This window comes from Carya illinoinensis, chromosome 14 (genome assembly GCF_018687715.1).
Source record: "Carya illinoinensis cultivar Pawnee chromosome 14, C.illinoinensisPawnee_v1, whole genome shotgun sequence".
NCBI classification, from domain to species: Eukaryota; Viridiplantae; Streptophyta; class Magnoliopsida; order Fagales; family Juglandaceae; genus Carya; species Carya illinoinensis.
The window spans coordinates 24,444,199-24,467,612 of record NC_056765.1 but is presented as its reverse complement, the minus strand read 5'-3'; the positions used below and the strand labels follow the sequence as shown (position 1 = coordinate 24,467,612).

Sequence of the window (23,414 nt, the reverse complement as noted above, 5' to 3'; positions counted from 1 at the left end):
CAGAATTGTATAAAAAAATATTATAAAATTAAAATATTGTTATAATATAATTTTTTAATATTATTTTTATTTTAAAATTTAAAAAAATTGAATTATTTTTTATTTTTTATTTAAAAGTTTAGGAAAATTTTAATGATTAGTTTGAAAGTGTTTGTATTTAAATGATGTTTGGAAAGAAAATGAAATGAGATGAAATTTTTTTCCAAACATCCAAACCTCGAGTTGGAATTCAATATTTTTTTATTGACGGAAGCGTGGTGTTCGATCGCATCTTTTCATACGATGATGTGTCATTAAAAATTAATATTTATGTGACTAATTTAGTGATTTATCATGATATAAAAACACCTCATCATCCATACGCAGAGGATATTTAATAATTATCGGATTTGAAGAGGTAGCTAGCTGTATTTTCAAGTAGAAATTTACTTGCATATTGGTAGTTAGATAGAGTATTAGGAGAGTTGATAGAGGGTACTGTCAGAAACTTGAAGCCGGCGGCTAAAAAAAATGTCGGAGGAGTGCTATAGCTGCACTGTGAGGATAAGATCATATAAGTCATAATAATAAATGGAGCATCGATCCCCTGTAGAAAATTTATTTGACAAATAATAAACTTCAACAGTAGTTTTATTTGACATAAAGTGTTCAAAAAAGCAGTTCATGGGTACACGCGGCAAGAAGTACTTAGAATACCGACACATTCACGCACGTGCATACTCCATAAACATAATGGGAACTAATTCATGAATCATAATGACAGAAATTGATGTTTTGCAGCAAAATGTGGTCAGGAGTTGTTGCTTAATCTTCCAAGTTTCTAGGTTGAGGATTGTTAAATGCATCCCAAGTTTGGGTGATCTTAGCAACCACAAACAAAAAAACATGTTCAATTCAATAAACCATTTGTTGAATTTGCTACGTACTCCGATCGCTAATTAATTAGTCATATACATTAAAGTCAATATTCAATACTATATAATAAATGATAGCTTAGACTTCAAAAGCCCACATGATAAAAGTTGGTCACATTAAAAGCTTTGGAAAAAAAAAATATCATATTTTTTAAGAATAATACTTTTTATTATACTTTTAATTTATCATGGTGCAAACAACTTTTTGAGACCAGACTCTCAAGCTGTTGAATAGCTAACAATTTAACCAGTTTGGTATAGAAAAACTTCTTAAGGTGCAGTATATGAGATTGAGATTTATTCTACAAAAATGGGTGATCATTAATTATTAATCATTTAATGTCACGTCATGAGATGATTAATAACATTTTTTAAAACATTTTATTAATCACCATTTTATACATTTGAGGGCGGCCGAAAAAGAAACAATAATTTTGATATGGAGATAATTAGCAAGTGAATTATTGTATGACAAAAATAGGTCAACCACCTACATGTTATATATGCGCCAATTAATCACCCAAACATTTTGAAAAGTATAAGGTATACCTTTCTTCCTACCAATATTAAGCATCTTGGCATTCTTTCCTACCTCAATTAATACATTACAAATCATAATTTTTGACTTCCTACCGATCGATCCATCCTTTGTTCTCTACAACTCAATCCAATCCTCCATATTTCTCGTCCCTTCGTCTTAATTCATTTCTCCTAACACTGTATTTGTACCCATTATTTATGGAGGATTAAAGCTCTCTCTCTCTCTCTCTCTCTCTCTCTCTCTCTCTCTCTCTCTCAACTCTACTATATAATGATCTTTTGAGATCGATCCAGTACTGTCAAAAACAAAGGACAAACAACCTTTGTTGATGGGGCCGTAGGTAAATGCTTAACAGAGAGTCCTAAGTAGCAGAACTTTGTCCAATTTTCCAACCAAACTCCATCTGATTCTCTCCAGCTCTGTTCTTTCATCAATATAGGTAAGATTTACTTTTGAAATAATCGAACACTATTCATCTTATATATGTTCTTATTTTGCATTAATCTTTCTCGCATTACCTGAACTAATTTCCATTAACTGATGCACTTTTGTTTCATGGCGCATGCAGACAGAAACATGAGCCGAACAGTTGCAAAGAGTCCAAAGTTGGATCTGAAGCTGAATTTGTCTCCACCAAGAGAAAACCCTCCAGATGAATCACCTGATGTTTCGACTCCTTCGCCGACGTCATCATCGTCCGAAATGTCGATTGAAGGCTCCTGCGTTTCGTCAGAGGCTGAAGGTCAGGTAGTGCAGAAGTGGCCCAGAAACTCGGAGACGACATCGATGATGCTGGTAGGGTGTCCTAGATGCCTCATGTACGTCATGTTGTCCGAGGTTGATCCAAAATGCCCCAAATGCAAGAGCACTGTCCTCCTCGATTTCCTCAAAGACGAAAAGAATCGTGCGTATGCCAAGAATAATACCAGCAACTGAGAGCAACTGCGCGCATGCTTTTCGATCGATGCATGCCAGCTTAAATTCGTGAACTTTGAGCACTACCTTTTCTTTTTTTTTTTGTTCCATGTTTTCCTTATTTTCTTGTCTTCTGTTTTTTTTTGCCCAGAAAGAGCGCCAAAAAAAAAAAAAAAAAAGTTTTTCAGTTCTTTGTTATTAATCTCCTGTTTTCTTTTATTTCTTTTATTTTATTTTTTTCCTTCTTCTTCTGCATGTATCTTGTGAAATTTGGTTTCCTAGAAGAGAAAAAAGTTTTGGTTCACTTCTCTATTACTCTCCTTTTTTTTTCTTGTTTTGTATTTTCATTATCTTTATGACGAAGACTTTCTCCGCAACCAAACAGAACCTTATATTTTCTTCCTTATTAGTTAGTTATTATATATTCAAGATGTGGCTAAGCCTGTATTCTCATTAACTAGTTATTGGCACGCAACTTGTCGATAGGAAGATGATTCTCGTAGTTACTTGGGCCCAAGCTTTTTTAACCCCTAGGAGTTGGCTCAATTAGTATCGATTCCACTCTGTCGGGGTAAGATCGAGCACCCATCAAACGGAACCGGATCGGAGTGTTTATCGAAAATCTTGATCGGAGTCAGAATCGGACAGCAAGTGTTTAATCCCTCCGACTTTGAACTTACTAGATATAAGATATAAAATATATATTACAATTATTTTCTATAGTTATCATATATGCATATAATATAGACATAAAACAAATTATATTCAATACTATACTAGTATATATAAGAGTTAATTATTATATATAGCATCATATGCTTGTAGTATTCATTACTCAATACAAGTTATGTGCGTAAAGTATTCAATACAATATATAACAAGTAGTTATAATAGTTATACTAGTTTATTGGTAATAGATATTCTAGTTGTATGTTTTGTTAGTAATCAATACTAGTACTTGTTAATACATATAGTAGAGTTTTAACAATTAGACCAAGTTTATATATATATATATATATATAGAAATATCATGTATTGTCATTAAAACTATATCAAAGTTTGGATACAAAAGGGGATAGTATCAACAGAAATGATACCATCAGTACTTATGCTTAGAGCATCTTGACATAAAGCATGAGATAAGGAGTTACAAGCTCTCCTAATATATATGCCTAACTGTCCAGTTTGTAAAAGAGTCTAAAATAAAAACTGTGTCCCTTATCAATATGCCTACGTAAGAATTTGTCTATGTTGAGGCCTTGAGGCTGTTAACAACTTGCAAAGGATCTCCTTCCATTATCACATCCTGCCAGCCAAGTGTTTTTAGGAACGTAGAGACTTGAAAAACAGCAAAGGCTTCAGCTAGTAAAGGGTCAAGGAACATGTTGTGATTCATTTTCAAGGCAGCTCTCACTTTCCTTTCCCAATCACGAATTACAACCCCAACCCCCCACCTTGTTAAATATAGTATAGTGTTAACAATTAGACAATGCCTTGTTTAGTTATACAGATGAAATAAGATGAGAAATTTATATATAGTAGTGAGATAATTTGTTAATAGTAATAAAATTGTTTTAATTAAAATGTTTTTATGGAGTTTTGAGAAATGAGAGAGAAAAAATTGAATAAAGATATTAAGTTACAATATAGTTAGAATATAGTCTTTTAATATTATTTTTATTTTGAGATTTAAAAAAGTTAAATTATTTTTTGTGTTTTGTTTAAAAGTTTAGAAAAGTTGTAATGATTAATTAATAATTAGTTGAACAAGTTGAAATTTTAGAAATTTAAAATTGAAATATATTTGTATTTAATTGATATTTAAATATTAAGATAGAATGAGATGAGAAAAGATGGTTTCAAAGATTCGTGAAACCAAACCAGACCTTAGGATTAGTTTGGTTATACATATGAGATAAGATGAGAAGATAAGAAATGAAATAAGAAATATGTAAATAATAGTGAGATAGTTTGTTAATAGACAGTGAAATGGTTTGAGTTCAAATGTCTTATATATGGGGTTTTGGAATATGAGAAAGAGAAAATTGAATAAAATCTTATAAAGTTAAAATATTGTTATAATATAATTTTTTTAATATTACTTTTATTTTGAGATTTGAAAAAGTTAAATTGTTTTTTATATTTTGTTTAAAAGTTTAGGAAAATTGTAATGATTAAATAAAAAAGTTAAAAAGTTGAAATTGAAAAGTGTGTGTGTATGCGCGTGTGTTTGAATAGTATTTGAATGTTGAAATAAGATGAGATGAGATGAGATCAAATGGGTTGAAACCATCTGTGAAACCAAACGGGACCTTAGAGTTTCAAGTAAAATAAATTTAAGGTTTAAAACAAAAAAATATTAAAAATTCAAGATCACGATTTCAAATAAAAGAAAGAAAGTGGCCTACTCATATCTAAAATGGCATCGTTTCATTTTCTAAACATCTAAACCTATGTTGTTTCCCTTCAACCTTAGGTTAAAAATCCATATGAAACCCTTAGCCTCACTACCTCAAGTCTCCATCCCTCACTTTCTCTCCAACTCTCGTTCCTCTCTTTCTCAACCACCGCTTACCCTCTTCATCATTGCCCCTCACTGATGTCACGACCAGATCTTTCTCATCCAGATATACCTCATTGCAATTTATTATCACATGAAACAGAAAAAGAGAATGAAGAAGGACATTCTGAGCAAGCAAACAATGACATGCAGGAAACACCATGCAGCAGACAAGTTGGTGTAAAGCAAGATGCAGCAGCTGAAAAGCATAAAGCACGACACAGAAAAGTAAAGCAACAGAGAAGCATAAAAGCACACATCAACAGCTAATTAAGAGTGCACACAATTGCAGATAAAGTGATGTAAAGCAGTGTCTTAGGTTGTCATGAAAAGCCATGTCCTAGATTACTTGTAAATCAGTAGAAACTGTAAAGTTAATTTTAGGACTCTTCCTCTTTAGTTTTTCTGTTTTCTGTAGTGTATATATACTTGTAACAGAACTTGTATTCGATAGTGTGAGTAAAAAGGAGATTTCCAATAGCCTTCTCTTCCATCTGAAGCTATACCATTTTCTCATATTCACCTTCCACCTTCTGTTTTTCCACAAGTGCTACTCTGCACCTTACTTTCTTACACAATTGACCCTTGCCCATGTTGTGGTCGATTTAACTCATCCAAACATTCCTTGTTGTCACTACCCCTCATCGACACTTCCATTGGTTTGTCTTCATCCATCCCCGTCCTCATTCTCAGCACTTCATTCGAAGGTAACTCAAGGTAAGATTAAGCTTGTTTTCTGGTCATTATATGTGACTCCAAAAGAAAAAAAAAAAAAAGTTCAAATCTAATTCCAGTCCACCATCCACTCTGTTTTAACGAAGCCAGAACGAGGTAGAGTTTGTTTGGAGTCAAAGTCAAAGTTTGATTTCAAACTCCAACTAAACATATATCGGAGTTGGAGTTTTGGATATAAACTCCAACAAAATTGGTGCACAATCCTAAATCCTAGTAACGGACATGAAAAATGATCTTTAGATTTTTGTGTGAAATAGAAGATATCAATTGGCCTAAGTGAAATAATAGATCATACAGTATTTATTATTGCGTGTAAAGATCTTAACTCCAATATGTAATGTGGTATATATAAACATGGATAGTGGATGGAGTAGGAAATGAGTTAATGAGTTGATATTGTTGTTATGGCTACCAAAATATATAACTAAAGTCACGTACAGACATAGATTGCATCGACATATCCTGCACCCAACGGTTAAAAGAAGGTGGTTGAGCTAACTCCCTGTCCTTATTTTACGTTGAATATATATGTACTTAACCTAACTGAAAACCTGCAGGAACTAAATAATGCCTGCCTTTAAAACTGCCCATGGAAAATTTGGAAATATCTAAGAAATTAATATCATAGACACAACACTTGTCTATTTAAGACAACTAATCCACAATGCCTTGGCCCCAAACCCAGACTGTTTTGCCTTCAAAAGTCACTCAAATATTCAATGCGCACACCAAAGCATGGACCACAAAAAATTAACAACAAGAGACCAGATGGCAGCCACCCCCAAAAGGACTTCACTCACTCTAATTCAATGTATCAGTTAGAGACAATGGAAGCACAACGGCATCATTATGCAGATCAGACAATGGAAGCCCAATTTTTATCCTAACAGATTTCATCAACAGCACAAATCCAAATGTTGGAGAAACCTCAGTAACTCTGATGATAATCCAAGAAGCAGAAAGGAGGAATCTAACAAAAATCATCATAGGAGACTCCAAGCAAGTGATACAAGCTATTTTCAAGTCAAAGTTCGCAGCAGACTGGATGATGCAACCAGTCAAAAAAGACATCAAACATTATCTCCGATATTTTGAAAAATGGAAAGCTAAAAAAAATACATCGATCTTAGAATCAATATACACATAACATAGCGCAATAGGTAGCTTTCAAACATGTGTGTGGAAGCATTCCCCTAGACTGGATCCACCCAAACCTATTAGATTTCCATAGTGAAAATGATCCCCCTTATAATGTTGTATAAATACTCTCAACTCATGACTTATGGTTTTATGCAATATATGAATGCTTGCTTATGGAGGAAAAAAAAAATAATAATAAAAAAAAAAAAAAAAAAAAAAAGAGACATCTAACATTACTCATTAGTTTATTGTTATTCGCTTCTTTCCTTTTGCAATGTTGTGGTACACAACTTTATATAAATATGGATTTAATCCATTCTTGAGGTATGAAAGTTATTTTTAGAAGAATAATACTAAATACAGTTATAGAATATGTAAGCGTTACATAATTATTTTAAAAAGTAGTGGAGTATATTATTAAAAAATTAATTTTTTTATATAAATCTCATATTTACTCATATTTTTTAAAAAAATTATATAGTACTTACGCAATCCAAATATCATTTCTCTTCCAAAAATCGTATATGCTTTTATTCTTTTATTGTTTGCTTGCTTTGATAAAATGATAACGACGATCGACCTAATTGTTCTTTGCTTAAAATTTGATGCGCTTTTCTGTCCGTTCGATTCTATCTATTATTTTATTACTATATACAATCATGCCTATCAGCATTACTTCAAAAGCCTATCTTCCACTACTAATTTAGGTTAAGCATTACGTACAATAATATTCATCGTTTTAAGCACGTGTTCCATGTGCAACCCACCATGACATCAGTGATCTTTTCAATAATCGTATAATAATCTACCGTATTGCTTTAAGCTGTACCATCATATTCCCATTAATTTAATATCTATTATTCTTTAAATATGTTTTTCTTAATTATAATTAGTAGAAATTTTTACTAATTATTATATAATATTGTTTAGTTTAAAACCAAACTGATATTTTGCTAATTAAACATGTAATAAAATGTTTACTTTTTCCTCACTTAATTGAACATCTTGACCATTTAACTGCCACGTAAATTGATTAGGCGACAGTATATAATATATACTCGATAAATATTGTATGATTCAGTTTATATATTTATCTTTCTCACGCTAAAATTTGATAATCAAATTTCTCATATAGTATCATATATATACATTATAAGAAAATTAATGTTTATTAGCTGTCGAGTATTTCCTATCAAAATAATTTTTTTTCTATTATAATAAATTTATTTTTATCATAAATAATTATTTTTGTTATAAATAACTTGTCATAAATTAATATTTTTATATATATTTATTTATAGAAGGGAGATACTTGTGCAAAACTTCTAGAACTAGGAGACGTAGTAAACACACAGCACACAGCATGCATGAACGATCTATAGCTTCCTTCCCTCTTGACCAGCACAAGTCACACACAGAACTGCCTAAATATATGTACTATGTAGCACACCTTTGTTGACCAGTTTATTATTTGTTGGCATGTTATTGTTTTCAAATTAATTAAAATTTAAATAAAAATTTTATATATAATTATTTTTATATATTTTTTATATATTTTATTAATGATGATTAATTATATTATTTTTTTAATATAAAATAACTCATATTTTGATCAATCACATTAATAAAATATATAAAAAATAAATAAAAATATCTGTATGTAACTAGAAATCATTTATGTCCCGCGTTTTTGCTAAGGGTGGTTGCACTACATTTCTGCCGGGACTCTCTTTATTTCTTTTTTGAATTATTTCTTAATTATAATTTTATTATTATTATATTTTTGTTTGGTTTTTTGTTAGTTTACTATTTTTAAGATTTTTAGATTATATAGATGAAATGAGATGAAAAACATATAAATAGTAGTAAAATTATTTGAATTAAGATTTTTATGAACTTTTAGAAAATGATAGAGAAAAAATTTAATAAAAAATTATAAAGTTAAAATTGGTTAGAATATAATTTTCTAGTATTTTTTATATTTTAGAATTTGAAAAGGTTGAACTATTTATTATATTTTATTAGGAAGTTTAAAAAAATTGTAATGATTAAGTAATGATTAGATGAAAAAATTGAAAATTAAAAATTAAAAATATTTATACTTAAATAATATTTAGATATTGAGATAAGATGACATGTGACAGAATGATTTCAAAGATTTGTAAAATCAGACTAGGCCTTAATTGTTTTTAATTTTCAAGTCTCAATTGTTGGCTTAAAGTTGGTCGATGTTTATTTTTTAAAGTATTCTTTCTAGTTTTTGGATTATTTTTTTGTTTTGTTTTCTATGCGTCCCAGTGTACCTTGCCTATGTGGTATTTTTTGGAATGACTAAACTGCCCGTGGATTTATTTTTGGTCCAAATCACTCGATCGACTTTTCTAAATGAAATTGGAGACATATTCCCCCCCCCCCCCCCCCCCCCCCCCCCCCCTTCTCTCTAACATAGCTCTCATAGCATACTTCCCCTTTTGTACCCTCTTCTCCCACTCAACAACGGCTCTAGTCACCCACCCGAGTATGCAAACGGATCCTCTATCATCCTCTCCCTCATCTCCATCATGCTACACCATTCTTGCCATTGGAAAGTGGTCCAACTAACCTTCATAGCATGCGCACACAATGTGAAGCCCCTAAATTCCGTTTGGGATCGGACGGACATTTGAAGCGTCGAGACATGCAACACAAGGTTACCTGCCCCCCGTTCATGACATATAAGATGCAATAATCCTAACATGCATCTAACATTATGCAATATTCGCAGCGGATAATTTTTTTCTTTAGCAATACTATGCACCAAACTGAAAATATCCCAATACTTAAAACATACTTCATACATAAAGATTCATTGAATAACTAAGATCACAGCACTATTCCAAAATAGTTATGATCCAAAAGTGCTGGAGATGCAACTCCATCGTACAAGTAGTAATTTAACTACTATATTAACATTAACGACGCACCGTCGTTCAGTCGACTGTGTCTAGTTGGTCAGCTCCTGATCCTCCTTCAGGTCCTGTAACAAGATCTACCATTCGAGAGGAATGGTAGTTGAGACTACCACAGTGAGATTTGATTACAAATCTCAGCAAGTTAACAAAAAAACTTCCACACAGACTAATGATGCATGGATGACAGTAAAAGCATAAATGCATAATCAAATTCATAAGTAATTAAAGAATAACTTAGCGTACAACATAGCATAATTGACATAACTTAAATTGAAACATGAACTGAACTTGACTTAGCATGAACTTGCTCTGAAACTTGAATTAACATGAAAAATACATACTCCACAGTTGTTGTGGCCCCATGTATTCTATATGTAAATACATACTCCACAATTGTTGCGACCCCATGTATTCTACACAAACTTGACTTAACATGAAAAATACATACTCCACAGTCGTTGTGGCCCCATGTATTTTACGCATCACAATTGTAGTTAAATACATACTCCACAGTTGTTGTGGCCCCATGTATTCTACACAAACTTGACTTAACATTAAAAATACATACTCCAGAGTTGTTGTGGCCTCATGTATTCTACACAAACTTGACTTAACATGAAAAATACATATTCCACAGTTGTTGTGGCCCCATATATTTTACGCATCACAATTGTAGTTAAATACATACTCCACAGTTGTTGTGGCCCCATGTATTCTACACATCATAATGTACTCAAGATGAAATGTGACTGGAATAAGAAAGGACTGAAGTCCTGACGTAACATAACGTGACTTGAACATAACTTAGAATATATGACCAACTTGAGATAGAAACATTTCGTAACATGGCATAATATATAATAGACAACATATTTAACATGACATACTTGCAACAGTGAATATTACATGACTTGACTTACATGTAATAGATGACATACTTAGCATGATATACTTGTAATGTACAGTAATACATAACAGAATATATTATGTAACAGATAAAAATTGATGACAGAATAAATTCTGTATAATAGACAATTACATGATAACTTGACATGGCATGACACATATGATAACATACATACATACACTGTAGTTCTTTTACTTAGCACACATACACAGTAGACTGCTAGTAAGTTAAAAGCTAACTTACCTCGATCTCCGTGTTTCTTATAAAACTTCAAGTGCGATCACGAGGAACTGTAATTAGTGATTCTAAAAGTTAGAACTAAATCACTAATAATTTGAAATATGGAAAATACTAACTTAAAGAGTAAAATTTTTATTTTACTCTCTACATGTGGGAAAATGACCGTTTTACCCATAACTTAAGGATTTTGCATACTAACTCCAAAAGTTTCCAACCAATCAACTACTTTAAACATTAATAACTATAGATAGAGGGTTATACCATCACGATGCACATCACACGGTGCATCGCCATACAACACGGAGTACACTCCACATGTACTCCTTTCCTTCTACGCCACACATCACTATATCACACGTCACACGACGCGTCGCTGTACTACACAGAATACGCTCCACGCGTACTCTCTTCACACATCATGCTATATCACAACTACGGCATCCATCTCATGTCCACACTTCATGGTACAATCCACAATACTACAATTCAAGCCCAACACTTCACAACTACATTTCGCTTCACAACTACGCAGCGAACTCCACAATTATTAATTACGCAGTCTACGATCCAACCAATTAACTACTTTAAACGTAAATAACTAGAGATAGAGGGTTATACCATCGACGGGCTAACCCGTGCGTCGCTCGCTGCTCGTCACAGTTAAGCATCGGAGGAACGTACGTGGCGGTAACACCGCGTACGATGGCTGTCCACCACGTAAAGTGGCAGTTTGGGCTTGAGAAAAGCTAGGCGTGGCCTTGTAAGGCTCATGGTGGCCTCGTGGTAGTCGAAGGTGGCGGAGCATGGCGGCATCATGCCGTGAACAGTGAATCCGAATGGTGGGTGTTTGCTTGAGGTGGTGGAAGACCATAGAACTTCATGGGAAGTTAGGGAAAGGTAGAGGAACATGTGGTGGAGCTGTGGTAGCGAGGTGGTGGCCATACGGTGGCTCACGGCGGCGGATCGGCCGTTTGAAGTCATTTTCGGCCTTGGAGAGTGAGGGAGAGTGAGAGCTACACATAGCTCCGTTGGCCATGGAATTTCTTGGGGAAGTTCGTGGTGATGAGAGGAACAAGGTGGTGGTGGTGAAACACCATGGGTGGCCGTGTACGGTGGTGCACGGCGGTGCAACCGAACGTGTGTGTGTGAAGACCCATCGGAGAAAGAGTGAGAGTTAGGGGAAAAGAAAGACATGGGGAGGAAGCTCTTGATGTGGTGAATCCGTTGGTGGTGCTTGGTGGCCGTTTCGGCCGTGTATGGTGGTCCAAAGAGGTGAAAAAAGGTTGAAGACTCATTTCTTTGAAGGGAGATAGAGAGAGACTCGGTGGTCGGTAAAGCACACCACCGGTGCAGTGGAGGTCGCCGGTGAGGGAGGATCACGCCGGTGTGGGAGGTGAGGCACGGCGGCCGGAGGTGACACCGGCTGGGAGCTTGGACCGAATGGACATGGAGGAGCAACCAACAACACGTACGTCGGCCATGAAGAGGAAAGGGAGGAGAGAGAAAAGAGAGAAAGAAAGAAAAGAAAAAGAGAAAAAGTGAGGAAGAAAAGAAAGAGGCTTGGATATTTAATCTCAGTCCTACGTTTCGGGATCTTCAAAAGGATCTAACGATGAGTTTAAACACTGATTTGAAAACGCGTAAATGTTTTATTTTAATACAACACTTAAATAAAACACTAAGAGAAATTAAGATAGAATATTATTTTATAAACTAAGGTTTATAAAATAATATTTTCTTCATCATTATATAAAATGATAAAGTATCATTAATTAATCAAAGTGCATAAAACACTTAAACAAAACACTGAGAGGAATTAAGATAGAATATTATTTTATAAACTAAAGTTTATAAAATAATATTTCTTCATCATTATCTAAATTGATAATGTATCATTAATCACTCAAAGAGGATAAAACCATTTAATTTAAATGAGAATTTTCAACATAAAGTTAAACCTCTTAATATTTTAAAATAACTAAAATATTTAATATAAGATATTATCCACAATTATAATATTTTCAGAGCTCATTAAAATATTATAATTGTGCTACATTAAAACATACTTATCTAATAATACTGAAAATATATTCTATAGATATTTTCATAATATTTAAATATTCGTAAGCATTAAAATATCTATCTTACTTTGAAATCCACAAGATAGCTTTCAGAACACGCCATCGAGATACAGTACGTAGAATAAGTTTCAATAAGTAGATCGAGGCTCGTCAGATAGACTGACTCTCAACACGTAGAACGAGGCTCAGCACCTATACCGAATCCTGACACGTGGATTGAGGCTCATAAAGAAGAAGAAGAAAGGAGCGGATATTACAATAAGCTAACTTATAGAGTTTTCACGGGGTTTCAAAAGTCAATAGAAATTCTTTAAATTAAATTTCTAGCGGGTTGTTACACACAACCCATAATTTCAGTATCCAAGAACCAAACAAAAATACTAAGAATTTGTTAAAGAAAGACCTAAAGATGAGATGGGTTTGGAGTCGAGTGCTTTACCTATGGATGCAACTGGGTTAACTCACTTCTTGGGGTTGGAATGTTGGGGCTTGCTAGTGGCCCTCTGCAAATGGTTAAGGTTGTCTCTGGTATCCTAGTGGCATTGCGGGTGGCTCTTCTTGCATCTCCATCAGTCATCACCCCTTCAAGACCGACCTTGTCCTCAAGGTCAAGTTCTGGAAACTGTTCCTTGAGAATCGAATATCCTCCCATATAGCATCTTCAATTGGGAGGCCTCACCATTGAACCAAAGCTTCGGTTCTCACTTGGCCACCCTTCCTCGCATGCCTATACTCCAAGATCTTCTCGGGCTTAATTGCCATCCTTCCCTCTTCCTCCATCATGATCAACTCATTCACCACTTTGGTTGGATCTCCAACCTTCCTCATTAGCCATGAAACATGAGAAATAGGATGAATGTGAACCCCTGCTGGTAAACCCAACTTGTAAGCAAGTTGTCCGCACTTCTCCAACACTCGGTATGGGCCAAAATACTTAGCCCTCAACTTGCTCAATGCTGCCTTGGATAGTGCCTTGTGCTCCCTTAGTAAGTACTTGAGAAAGACCCAATCTCTCGGCTCAAAGGACTCCATGCTCTTTCTCTTGTCAAAGTGCTTCTTCATTTGGTCTTGAGCACATGCCAAGTTCTTTTTGAGTTCTTTCAAGACCTCATCCCTCTCTCTAAGCTCCACATCCACCAACTCATTAGGTGAACCCCCAACTTCATAGGCTACAAGCACCGGTGGTAGCTTTCCATAAAGAGTCTCAAATGGCATCATCTTGATCGATCGGTGGTACAAGGTGTTGTACCAAAATTCAGCCCAAGTCAAATGCTCCTCCCACTTCTTCAGATATTGGTGCACAAAGCACCTAAGGTATTGCTCAAGAATCTAGTTGATCACCTCCATTTGGCCATCGGTTTGAGGGTGATAGGTTAAACTTCGGGCCAATTCCATTCCATGCATCTTGAAGTACTCCTTCCAAAAATTACTCTTGAACACACAGTCCCTATCCGTCACAATACTTCTTATCATCCCATATACCTTCATCACATGATCTACATAAAGTTTAGCAATAGTCTTGGTCATGTATGGATGCACCATTGTAATGAAATGTACATACTTTGTCAAGCGGCCTACCACGACAAGCACCCCATCACATTTATTGGAAAACAGCAACATTTTCACAAAATCCATAGTGACATCCTCCCAAGTGTGAGTAGAGATTGGTAAAAGTTGCATCAACCCCTTGAGCTTGCTACTTTCACTCTTAACCATTTGACAAGTGTCACACCTCTTAACATACTCCCTTACACCGCCTTTCATGCCATCCCAATAGAACAAGTTAGCCACCCTTACCCAAGTACGGTACACCCTCGAGTGTCCCCCCTCCTTGGTATCATAAAATTGGCCCAAAATCTTATTTTTAAGATCTCTCATACTCGGCACTACTACTCTCCCCTTATACTTTAGAAGCCCATCATGCATCTCAATGTTTTCTACTCACTTAGCATCCACATCTAACTTCTCCATCACCTCCTTATATCTTAGATCAGATTTTATCCCCTCTCCAATCTCATCCCACACTCCCCATGAAGGACCCGAAAGGGCCTCCAATACTTCACCATCTTCCCTCCTAGATAAGGCATTGGCTACACGATTCTCTCTACCTGGCCTATACACCAATTGAAATTCCAACCCAAGCAACTTAGATACACACCTTTGTTGATCTGGAACAGTGACTATCAAGAACTTCCGCCCTAACAAATAATGCTTCTATACCCTCACAGCCTCCATGATAGCAAGCATCTCTCAGGCATACACACTCCAACCTTTCTTTTGAACACCAAGATACTTGCTAATGAAGGCTAGTGGTCTTCCTTCCTGTATCAATACTGCACCTACTTCTACATTACTTGCATCCATGTGTAACTCGAACACCTTCTCAAAATTAGGCATAGAAAGAACGGGTGTAGTTGCTCAAAATTAGGCATAGAAAGAACGGGTGCAGTTGTCATGGCTTTTTTCAAAGTTTCAAATGTCATCTCCGCCTCTTCACTCCAAACAAAATTATTATTCTTGAGTATGTTGGTGAATGGCCTTGCAATAAAAGCATAATCCTTGATGAACTTTCTATAGTAACCTGTGAGCCCTAAAAAGCCCCTCAATTCAGTGATGGTATTCGGTATGGGCCATGCCACCATACCTTCAATTTTTCTTGAATCCACCTTAACCCCCTCATGTGAGATAAAGTGCTCCAAATACTCAATTTTCTTTTGGTCTAATGCATACTTGGACAATTTAATATAGAAAGAGTTGTCAAGTAGCACCCCCAAAACAACCTCCAAGTGCTCCAAGTGATCCTCCCATGCCTTGGAATAAATAAGAATGTCATTAAAAAATACCAGCACATACCTCCTCAAGTACGACTTAAAGATTTGGTTTGTGCATGCTTGAAAAGTTAAAGCAACATTGCATAGACCAAACGACATCACAAAGTACTCAAAGTGGCCATTGTGAATTTGTGAGTTTGGAAAGCCATTTTGTGAATGTCCCCTTCATGCACCTTTATTTGATGGTACCTGACCCTTAGATCAAATTTGGAGAAGAACATCGAACCTTCAAGCTCATCCAACATATCATCAATGGTCAGGATTGGAAATCTATCTTTGATGGTAGCCTCATTTAAGGCTTAGTAGTCGGTGCAAAATCTCCATGTGCCATCCTTCTTCTTTACCAAGATAACTGGACTTGAGAATGGGTTAGTACTTGGGCGGATGAGCCCATTAGCCAACATCTCATTGACTTTCTTTTTTATTTCGATCTTTGGATAGTATGCATATTAGTAGGAGACCACATTAACTGGCTTGGCTTCTTCCTTCAAAGAAATGCGGTGGTCAAATTCCCTTGAGGGTGAAAGTGTTTTCGGATCCTCCATCACCTTGGAAAATCTCCCCAACAAATCCCTCAAGTCACTAGGCACCTCAGCCTTTAACTCCATGCCCCCACCTTCCACTTCATGCCCCTCGGTTGTGAGGTCAACGTGATAGCAAAGCATTGCCCCATTGCCTCAATATCTTCTCCGTCTCATTAGGCCTCACGGCCTTACAACCTCCTCTCACATTCATTCTTATTGTCACCCATTTGCCCTCCATCTTAAAATCCATAGTCGTTTTTCTATAGTCCAAGACTATCTTCCCTAGCTCCTCTAGCCATTGCACACCTAACACAACGTCTAATCCCACAATAGGCAAAGAAAATAGATCTACTACAATCTCAAGGCCTTGTGTTTTTAAACACACATTCTTATATGTTTCCCTACACATCAACTTCTCCCCACTAACTACCTTGACCTCAAATAGAGTGATAGAAGTCATAGGCAACTCCAAGCTCTCAACTACCTTCGAGTTGATAAAGTTTAAGGATGAACCATTATCAACAAGAACCGTTACCTATATCTTGCTAATGTGAGCTTATGTTCTCATCATTCTAGGTCTCGCAACACCGGCCAATGCATGGATTGAAATGTGAGGGTCTCCTCCCTCGGCTTCCCCTTGTTCTTCCTCTTCTTGCCCTTGCTCTTCCTTACCTAAGTCTTCCTCCTCCTCCAAATCCATCACAATAAGAAAAATTTGCTTCACCTTGCATTAGCCCATTGTGAACCACTTGTTGCAATTGAAACAAAGCTCTTTCTCTTTTTGTTGTCGTATTACTTTCTATGATAGCCTCTTAACACCCACGGGTAGTGATTTGGCTCGACTTGATGCACCTCTACTAGGGCCTCCCAATAAGAAGTCCTTGTTAAAAGTTTTTTTTTTTTTTTTTGCATCAAACTTGGAAACCATTATTGGTTTGCCTCCCCCTTAAAGAAGTAGGTAGCATAGGACACATTAGCATGGCCCTCCATGTAATTGTGTTCAAAATATTACTCGACCCTACAGACCCAAATGCTCGAGTCATCACTATTGAATTTGAAAATTTTTATTTTTGGTTTGAGCACTTCCGCCCTACGAGCGCCTCTTCTCTCACCTCAGTTTCCTTCTTTCCTTTCACTTTCCTCAGTTGATTCCTCATCAAGATTTAAGGAATCTTGATTAGATGAATCCAAATCCTCCACCCTCTCACGGTGTTGGCTTCTTCTAGATCCCGCGGAATCCTTGAGACTATAGGCTCTTCTTCTATGGCACCTTCCATCTCCATGCCTCCTTTGATTCACCAATTGGTGGAGCACCTCCTCTAACCTTCCAAGCTGTTCATTGGTGGCAGTGTGTTGTGCCTCCAAAGTGGCTTCAAGGTTCTCAATCCACTCTCGATACATTGGTTGTTAATCGGCCATGATCTTCCTTCTTGGCTTCCTCTCCACGGGTTGGATGCCTCTCAATGAAAGTACCAATAATGGAAGCCTCACTCGTACTCAAGTATTTAGGATCGCGTTGTGTGGATGAATCTAGGGTTACCTCAAGGCAACACCAAAATCCAAATAGTTGAATGATGAAAATCAAGACTAACTCAAGTTAGCACTCAATTATCAGCAACAAGCGTTTAAAATATTATTGAAAAATAGTATAATGAAAATACAATGTAAAACTGAAATAAATAGAGCTAGGGTTCGGCTAGTCCTTCCCCAATCTAGATCTCAATCTAAAATAATTCAAACTCCTAAATCTAAGGGAAACAATCTTTAAAATTAATAAAATAAATCTACTGATTAACAAATTGCTAAAATCCCTAATTTTTAGAATTAATAACTCGATCTCTTCCTCCAATCTGCCTCATCCTTGAAATCAAGGAATTTACCTTATCCTCATCCTCTAAAACCAAGGGGTTTGTCACCCAACTTGATCTCTTCTAGGTGTCCTTGCCTTGTGCGCCCAAATCATCACCTTTCGAAACATGCAAACACCCCAAAGTCGTCCTCCTAGCCTCGGCACATCTAGCCCTCTTAGTGCATTGCAAATGGCCCTTCTTGCATCTCCATCACTTAGGCATGTGCAGGGACTCCCTTAATCGGAACTATCTTTAGAATTATTCTTTATTTTAAGGGTAGTTTGAATAGTAAATTAAGATAAGATGAAAGTTAAAAATTGAATAAAATATTATTAGAATTGAAGAAGGATAAAATATCTCAGGCCCAAATAACCAAGCCAAGTCTATCAGATGACTCCTAGTAGAAGACAAATAAGAAGAGAGAGGAAGAAGAGATAAAGAGGAAATAAAGAGGAGATAAGGGAAAGAGAGTGTCAAGAGAAAAGAAGGAAGGGACGAAGAGAGAGAGAGAGAGAGGAAAGCAAATCAGGCATGCCAACGAGGAGTAGAATAAAATTATTATCCCTAAGCACCACCAAGGCCAAGGATAAAAAAGGATCAAACTGAATGAAAAAAATGTTTCTTTGACTTTAGCTTCTTGACCAGTTTCTTCAACCTTGCAACAAGAGCTCCAGTGAGAATATCTCATCCAACAAATAGATTTAAGGCTTCTATTATATAATAAGAAATGAGAGACTGAAAAATATTCATATTATAGTATATTTGCCCTTCAAACGACCCGTGGACGTATACTTAATGCCAAACCACGTAAATCTATGTGTTTCCATCTCTTTTATTTTTCCTGCATTTATTTTCCATTCACTATCATGGATATATGTATGCACAGCCACACCAAAGCATTGCCAAGGGCTCCAAACCACACCGATCAAGTCTCAAATCGTCACAGTAGATTGAAAATAATTCTCTCTCCTATTTCAACTTGTTGTGTGATTTTTCGATATTAACAAGAATATTATTTTTATTTTGATATTTGAAAAAATTAAATTATTTATTATATTTTGTGTAAAAGTTTGAAAAACTTGTAATTATGAAATGAGTTGAAAGGTTTTCTCAATCCAAATAACTCCCAAAAAATTAATACTATTCTTCATCTTTCGTTAGGCTATCTCAATCAAACCACATTTTAAATAGTTTTAAAAATAAATTGTTTAATTAAAAGGTTACTTAAATTATAATTTAATAATAATTGAAAAAAATCATAATAAAGAACACCTCATTTTTATGAAAAAGATAAGGAATAAAAATTAAATAAAAAATTTACTTCAAATCAACTCATGATAACGATTCATTTTTATTTAACTCATGAAAATAATTAGGAGAAAGAACATAAACACAATTTTAGTAAGGAAAATGCTAGTTATATCGATGAAGCCTATAGATAAAACCGACCTTTATTTTTTATTTATTAAAAATTTTTAAAAATAAATAAATAAAAATATACATTTCCAAAATGTCGGAACAATGCGGTTCACCGTTCTTTAGCCGACGTGGACCGAGTATCCGATCCTATAACTTTCCTCGGTCAAAACAAAGCAAGAAACGCGTTGAACTTGTTACGGTACTGTTTATAGTCTTCAGACACCCCTCTCTTTCCGAGCAACATCCCTACGCAGTCTTCTCTATAAAACCTCTCACTCTCACTCACTACGGCAACCCACAGATCAAACGCCAACCAACCTCGTAACGCTTAAAGAAAGAAGACTTGTCTTCTTCTGATCTCTCAAAAAGCCTCATCCGTTTCTGGCCTTTATTTGACTCCCATCGACCATGATTACCGACGATTCCATTCCGCATCTGAGACCGATCGTGATACGGGAGGTCTGGGCGGCTAATTTGGACTCTGAATTTGAGCTGATAAGGGGCGTCATCGACAGTTACCCATATATTTCCATGGATACCGAGTTCCCCGGCCTTGTTTTCCGGCCTGCTGTAGATACCGCCAAGCCGTACTTCGGTCAGCTTCGGCCGTCGGATCATTACCGTGTCCTGAAAAGCAACGTCGACGTTCTGAACCTTATACAGGTGGGCCTCACTCTCTCCGACGCCGACGGGAACCTTCCGGACCTCGGTACTGGGAACCGGTTCATCTGGGAGTTCAACTTCAGCGACTTTGACGTGGCACGTGATGCCCACGCTCCTGACTCGATCGAGTTGTTGAGAAGGCAAGGGATTGACTTCGATAGAAATAGGGAGGAGGGGCTCGACTCGGCCCGGTTTGCGGAGTTGATGATGTCATCGGGACTTGTTTGTAACGATTCTGTGAGTTGGGTGACGTTTCACAGCGCGTACGACTTTGGGTACCTGGTGAAGATCCTCACGCGCCGGAGGCTGCCGAGTCGTATGGAGGAATTCTTGAAAATCATGAGGGTGCTTTTCGGAAACAAGGTTTACGACATCAAGTACATGATGAGGTTCTGTAATAGCTTGTATGGCGGCCTGGACCGGGTGGCCAGGACCCTCGACGTGAACCGGGTGGTTGGGAAATGCCACCAGGCCGGTTCAGATAGTTTGCTGACGTGGCATGCCTTCCAAAAGATGAGGGATGTGTATTTTGTAGCTGATGGGCCGGAAAAACATGCCGGTGTCTTGTATGGCTTAGAAGTGTTTTAAAAATTGAAAATTATATATTCTTTATTCTATTTGAAAAAATTGTTTAATAAGATTGATATATTAATTTTGGCAACTTTTGTCTCTTGTTTGTCAAGTGAGAAAAATTGATAATTACACCTAATTAGTGGGCACTGCTAGAGTAAACTAAACCCTAGTGCTTGTTTGGGTTTCAGTTTGGAGGTTTAAAAAGTATTTTAAACAGTTTAAAAGCCCTTCTAAGAAAAAAGTAGTATGTTTTGGGCTTATTTGGGATTGAATTTTAAATTAAAAAAATATTTTTAACTATTTAAAAAATTTTTTAAAGAAAAAATAATATATTTGATAAATTTTTATAAATGTTTTAATCATCTAAAATAGTAGAAAATCTATTTTTTTTTAGAAATATTAAATTGAAGCTTTTATTAAAATGTTTATGTAAATAACTATATATTTTTAAAAAAAGTAATACAACTAATTTTAAAAGTATTTTAGAGCCTAAGAACCTAAGAAGACCTAAAATGATAAAATCTACTTTAAAAAATTTATAAAAAAAAAAACAAATATCTAATTGAATCTTTTGTTAAAAAGCTCGTTAAAGATATTACTACAGTTTTTTAAAAACCATCTTAAGTAACTTTAAAAGCATTTCAGGTACATGCTTATTAAACAGTAAATAATTTATTAATATTGAAGACTTTTAGTAAAACTTTATTATTAATATGATGTGAAAATGATGAGTATAAATTTTTTAGACTTTGCTACATATAGTCGGTAAAAGCAATCGGCGTACAGTCGGCTGTACAGAATGAATAAAAAAAATTATAAAAAAATTTTTTATATTCAGGGAGGCCTATATGAATAAAAAAAAGTTATAAAAATAATTTTTTTTTTCATATAGGTCTCGTATTAATTCACTTTTTTACAGCCGACTGCACATCCACTACATCTGCCGACTGCAAAAAGTATTTCTCAAATTTTTTTTTACTATTTTATAACATAGTGAATTTTTTAATAGGTAGTCTGTGGAATGTTGACACACTGACCTATAATTATGCAGTATTATCAAGCCCTGTTTGGAGTTTGCACTAATTTTAAACTGAGTCTAATATCAAAATATTTAATTATAAAATCATTAAATTCATCATAATTCAAAATCTTTTTATTTTTTTAATTTCTTATAAATATATTTAAACTCATGATCTAAATATTTAAATACATATAAATCCATCTTAAGTGGATTTTATGAAACTTACTCAACCATCTCAACTCATTACTATTAATAAAGAATTCAATTTATTTCAACTCAGCTTAAAATCTAAAAGGGACCTAAAAGTTTACAATTTGTATAAATGATTTTATAGATTTAATATCTTTAAGATTAGTTGAGAATCTCATCCTAATTATATTTCATAAATACTTTATAATTGCTTATGATCACTCATCAAACTTTGGCTTCAAGAATGAAACTTGACCAACATATGTACGAAATTGGTCTCATTTGTTTTTGTAGATGAGATGTAATGAATTGAGATAAAAGTTGAAAATTGAATAAAATATTATTAAAATATAATTTTTTTAATATTATTTTTATTTTTAAATTTGAAAAAGTTCAATTATTTATTTTATTTATGTAAAAATTTTAAAAATTATAATAATTAAATAAAATAAAATGAGATGAATAGTTTTATAAAAATAAACTAGAGTAGTCAATGTAAACTCCAAAAATGGTATATATATGCCTTATCCTTATACTTAAAAGTTATTAAATTAGGATGGTCTGGTCATCATAATTTGTCAAAGTGAATTGATTTGATTTTAAATATTAATTACACGTTTGATTAATCGTACACGTAACATATAACCCTATTTTTGACTTTTTGACAAGGGGCCTACCGCAGCTACAGCCTTCATTGAATGCAAGTATGGTTCTGGCAACTCTTTTTAAAAAACTTTATGTATACTTTTAAATGTATACTTTACAAATGCTACGATTATAAAAATAAATTTATAAATTAATAATTTTATATAATATATTATATATATTTTATAATAAAAATAATTTTATAATTTAATATATTATATTAAATTATGTTAATTTATAAATTTAATTTTATAAAAAAAATTTATAATTAAAATATTTCTTATATTATTTTGTGTGTTGCTCGTTATTTAGGCGAGAGTCTATTTTAAACCTATCTAAGTGGGTGTATATTTTTTTAAAAAAATATATACAGCAGTCTCATATTTTTTTTTACATTATTAAAAAATATAAATTTATTATTTTATTTTTTTTATTTTATATTTTAAAAATAATAATGTGTTGGATATAAAGCTGTTATGTAACATATCTTTGTTTTTTTTTTAACTTTTCCCCTCAGCCCCATCCCGTACATGTAGGTGGCACTGTCGAGATGGAAATTGGCCTATAGGCCATCCGGCCACTTGTGGCTTTCTAAAAATTCAAAATAGTCTTTTTACAACACACTTTTTTACAATTTAGAATGACTTTTCAGCACATATCTATCATAGTATTAAGTGATTTTTCAATCTAAACTATATATAAATAGAATTTATAT

The 23,414-nt window shown here is 34.6% G+C and overlaps 2 protein-coding genes across 2 annotated transcripts; both read left to right on the top strand.

Moving 5' to 3' along the window:
* The first annotated feature begins 2,010 nt into the window (after positions 1–2,010).
* Positions 2,011–2,391, top strand: LOC122293723 (protein GL2-INTERACTING REPRESSOR 1-like). Its single transcript, XM_043102216.1, has one exon. The coding sequence runs from the start codon at positions 2,011–2,013 to the stop codon at positions 2,389–2,391; it is 381 nt and encodes a 126-aa protein (XP_042958150.1).
* A 17,442-nt stretch (positions 2,392–19,833) lies between these two features.
* Positions 19,834–20,932, top strand: LOC122293294 (probable CCR4-associated factor 1 homolog 11). Its single transcript, XM_043101826.1, has one exon. It carries the CDS (start codon positions 20,017–20,019, stop codon positions 20,857–20,859), a length of 843 nt encoding a protein of 280 aa, XP_042957760.1. The 5' UTR covers positions 19,834–20,016; the 3' UTR covers positions 20,860–20,932.
* Positions 20,933–23,414: the final 2,482 nt, after the last annotated feature.

Bases quoted from the DNA above. Each gene is read 5' to 3' on its own strand.
- LOC122293294 (XM_043101826.1), top strand. From the start codon at position 20,017: ATGATTACCGACGATTCCATTCCGCATCTGAGACCGATCGTGATACGG.
- LOC122293723 (XM_043102216.1), top strand. From the start codon at position 2,011: ATGGCGCATGCAGACAGAAACATGAGCCGAACAGTTGCAAAGAGTCCA.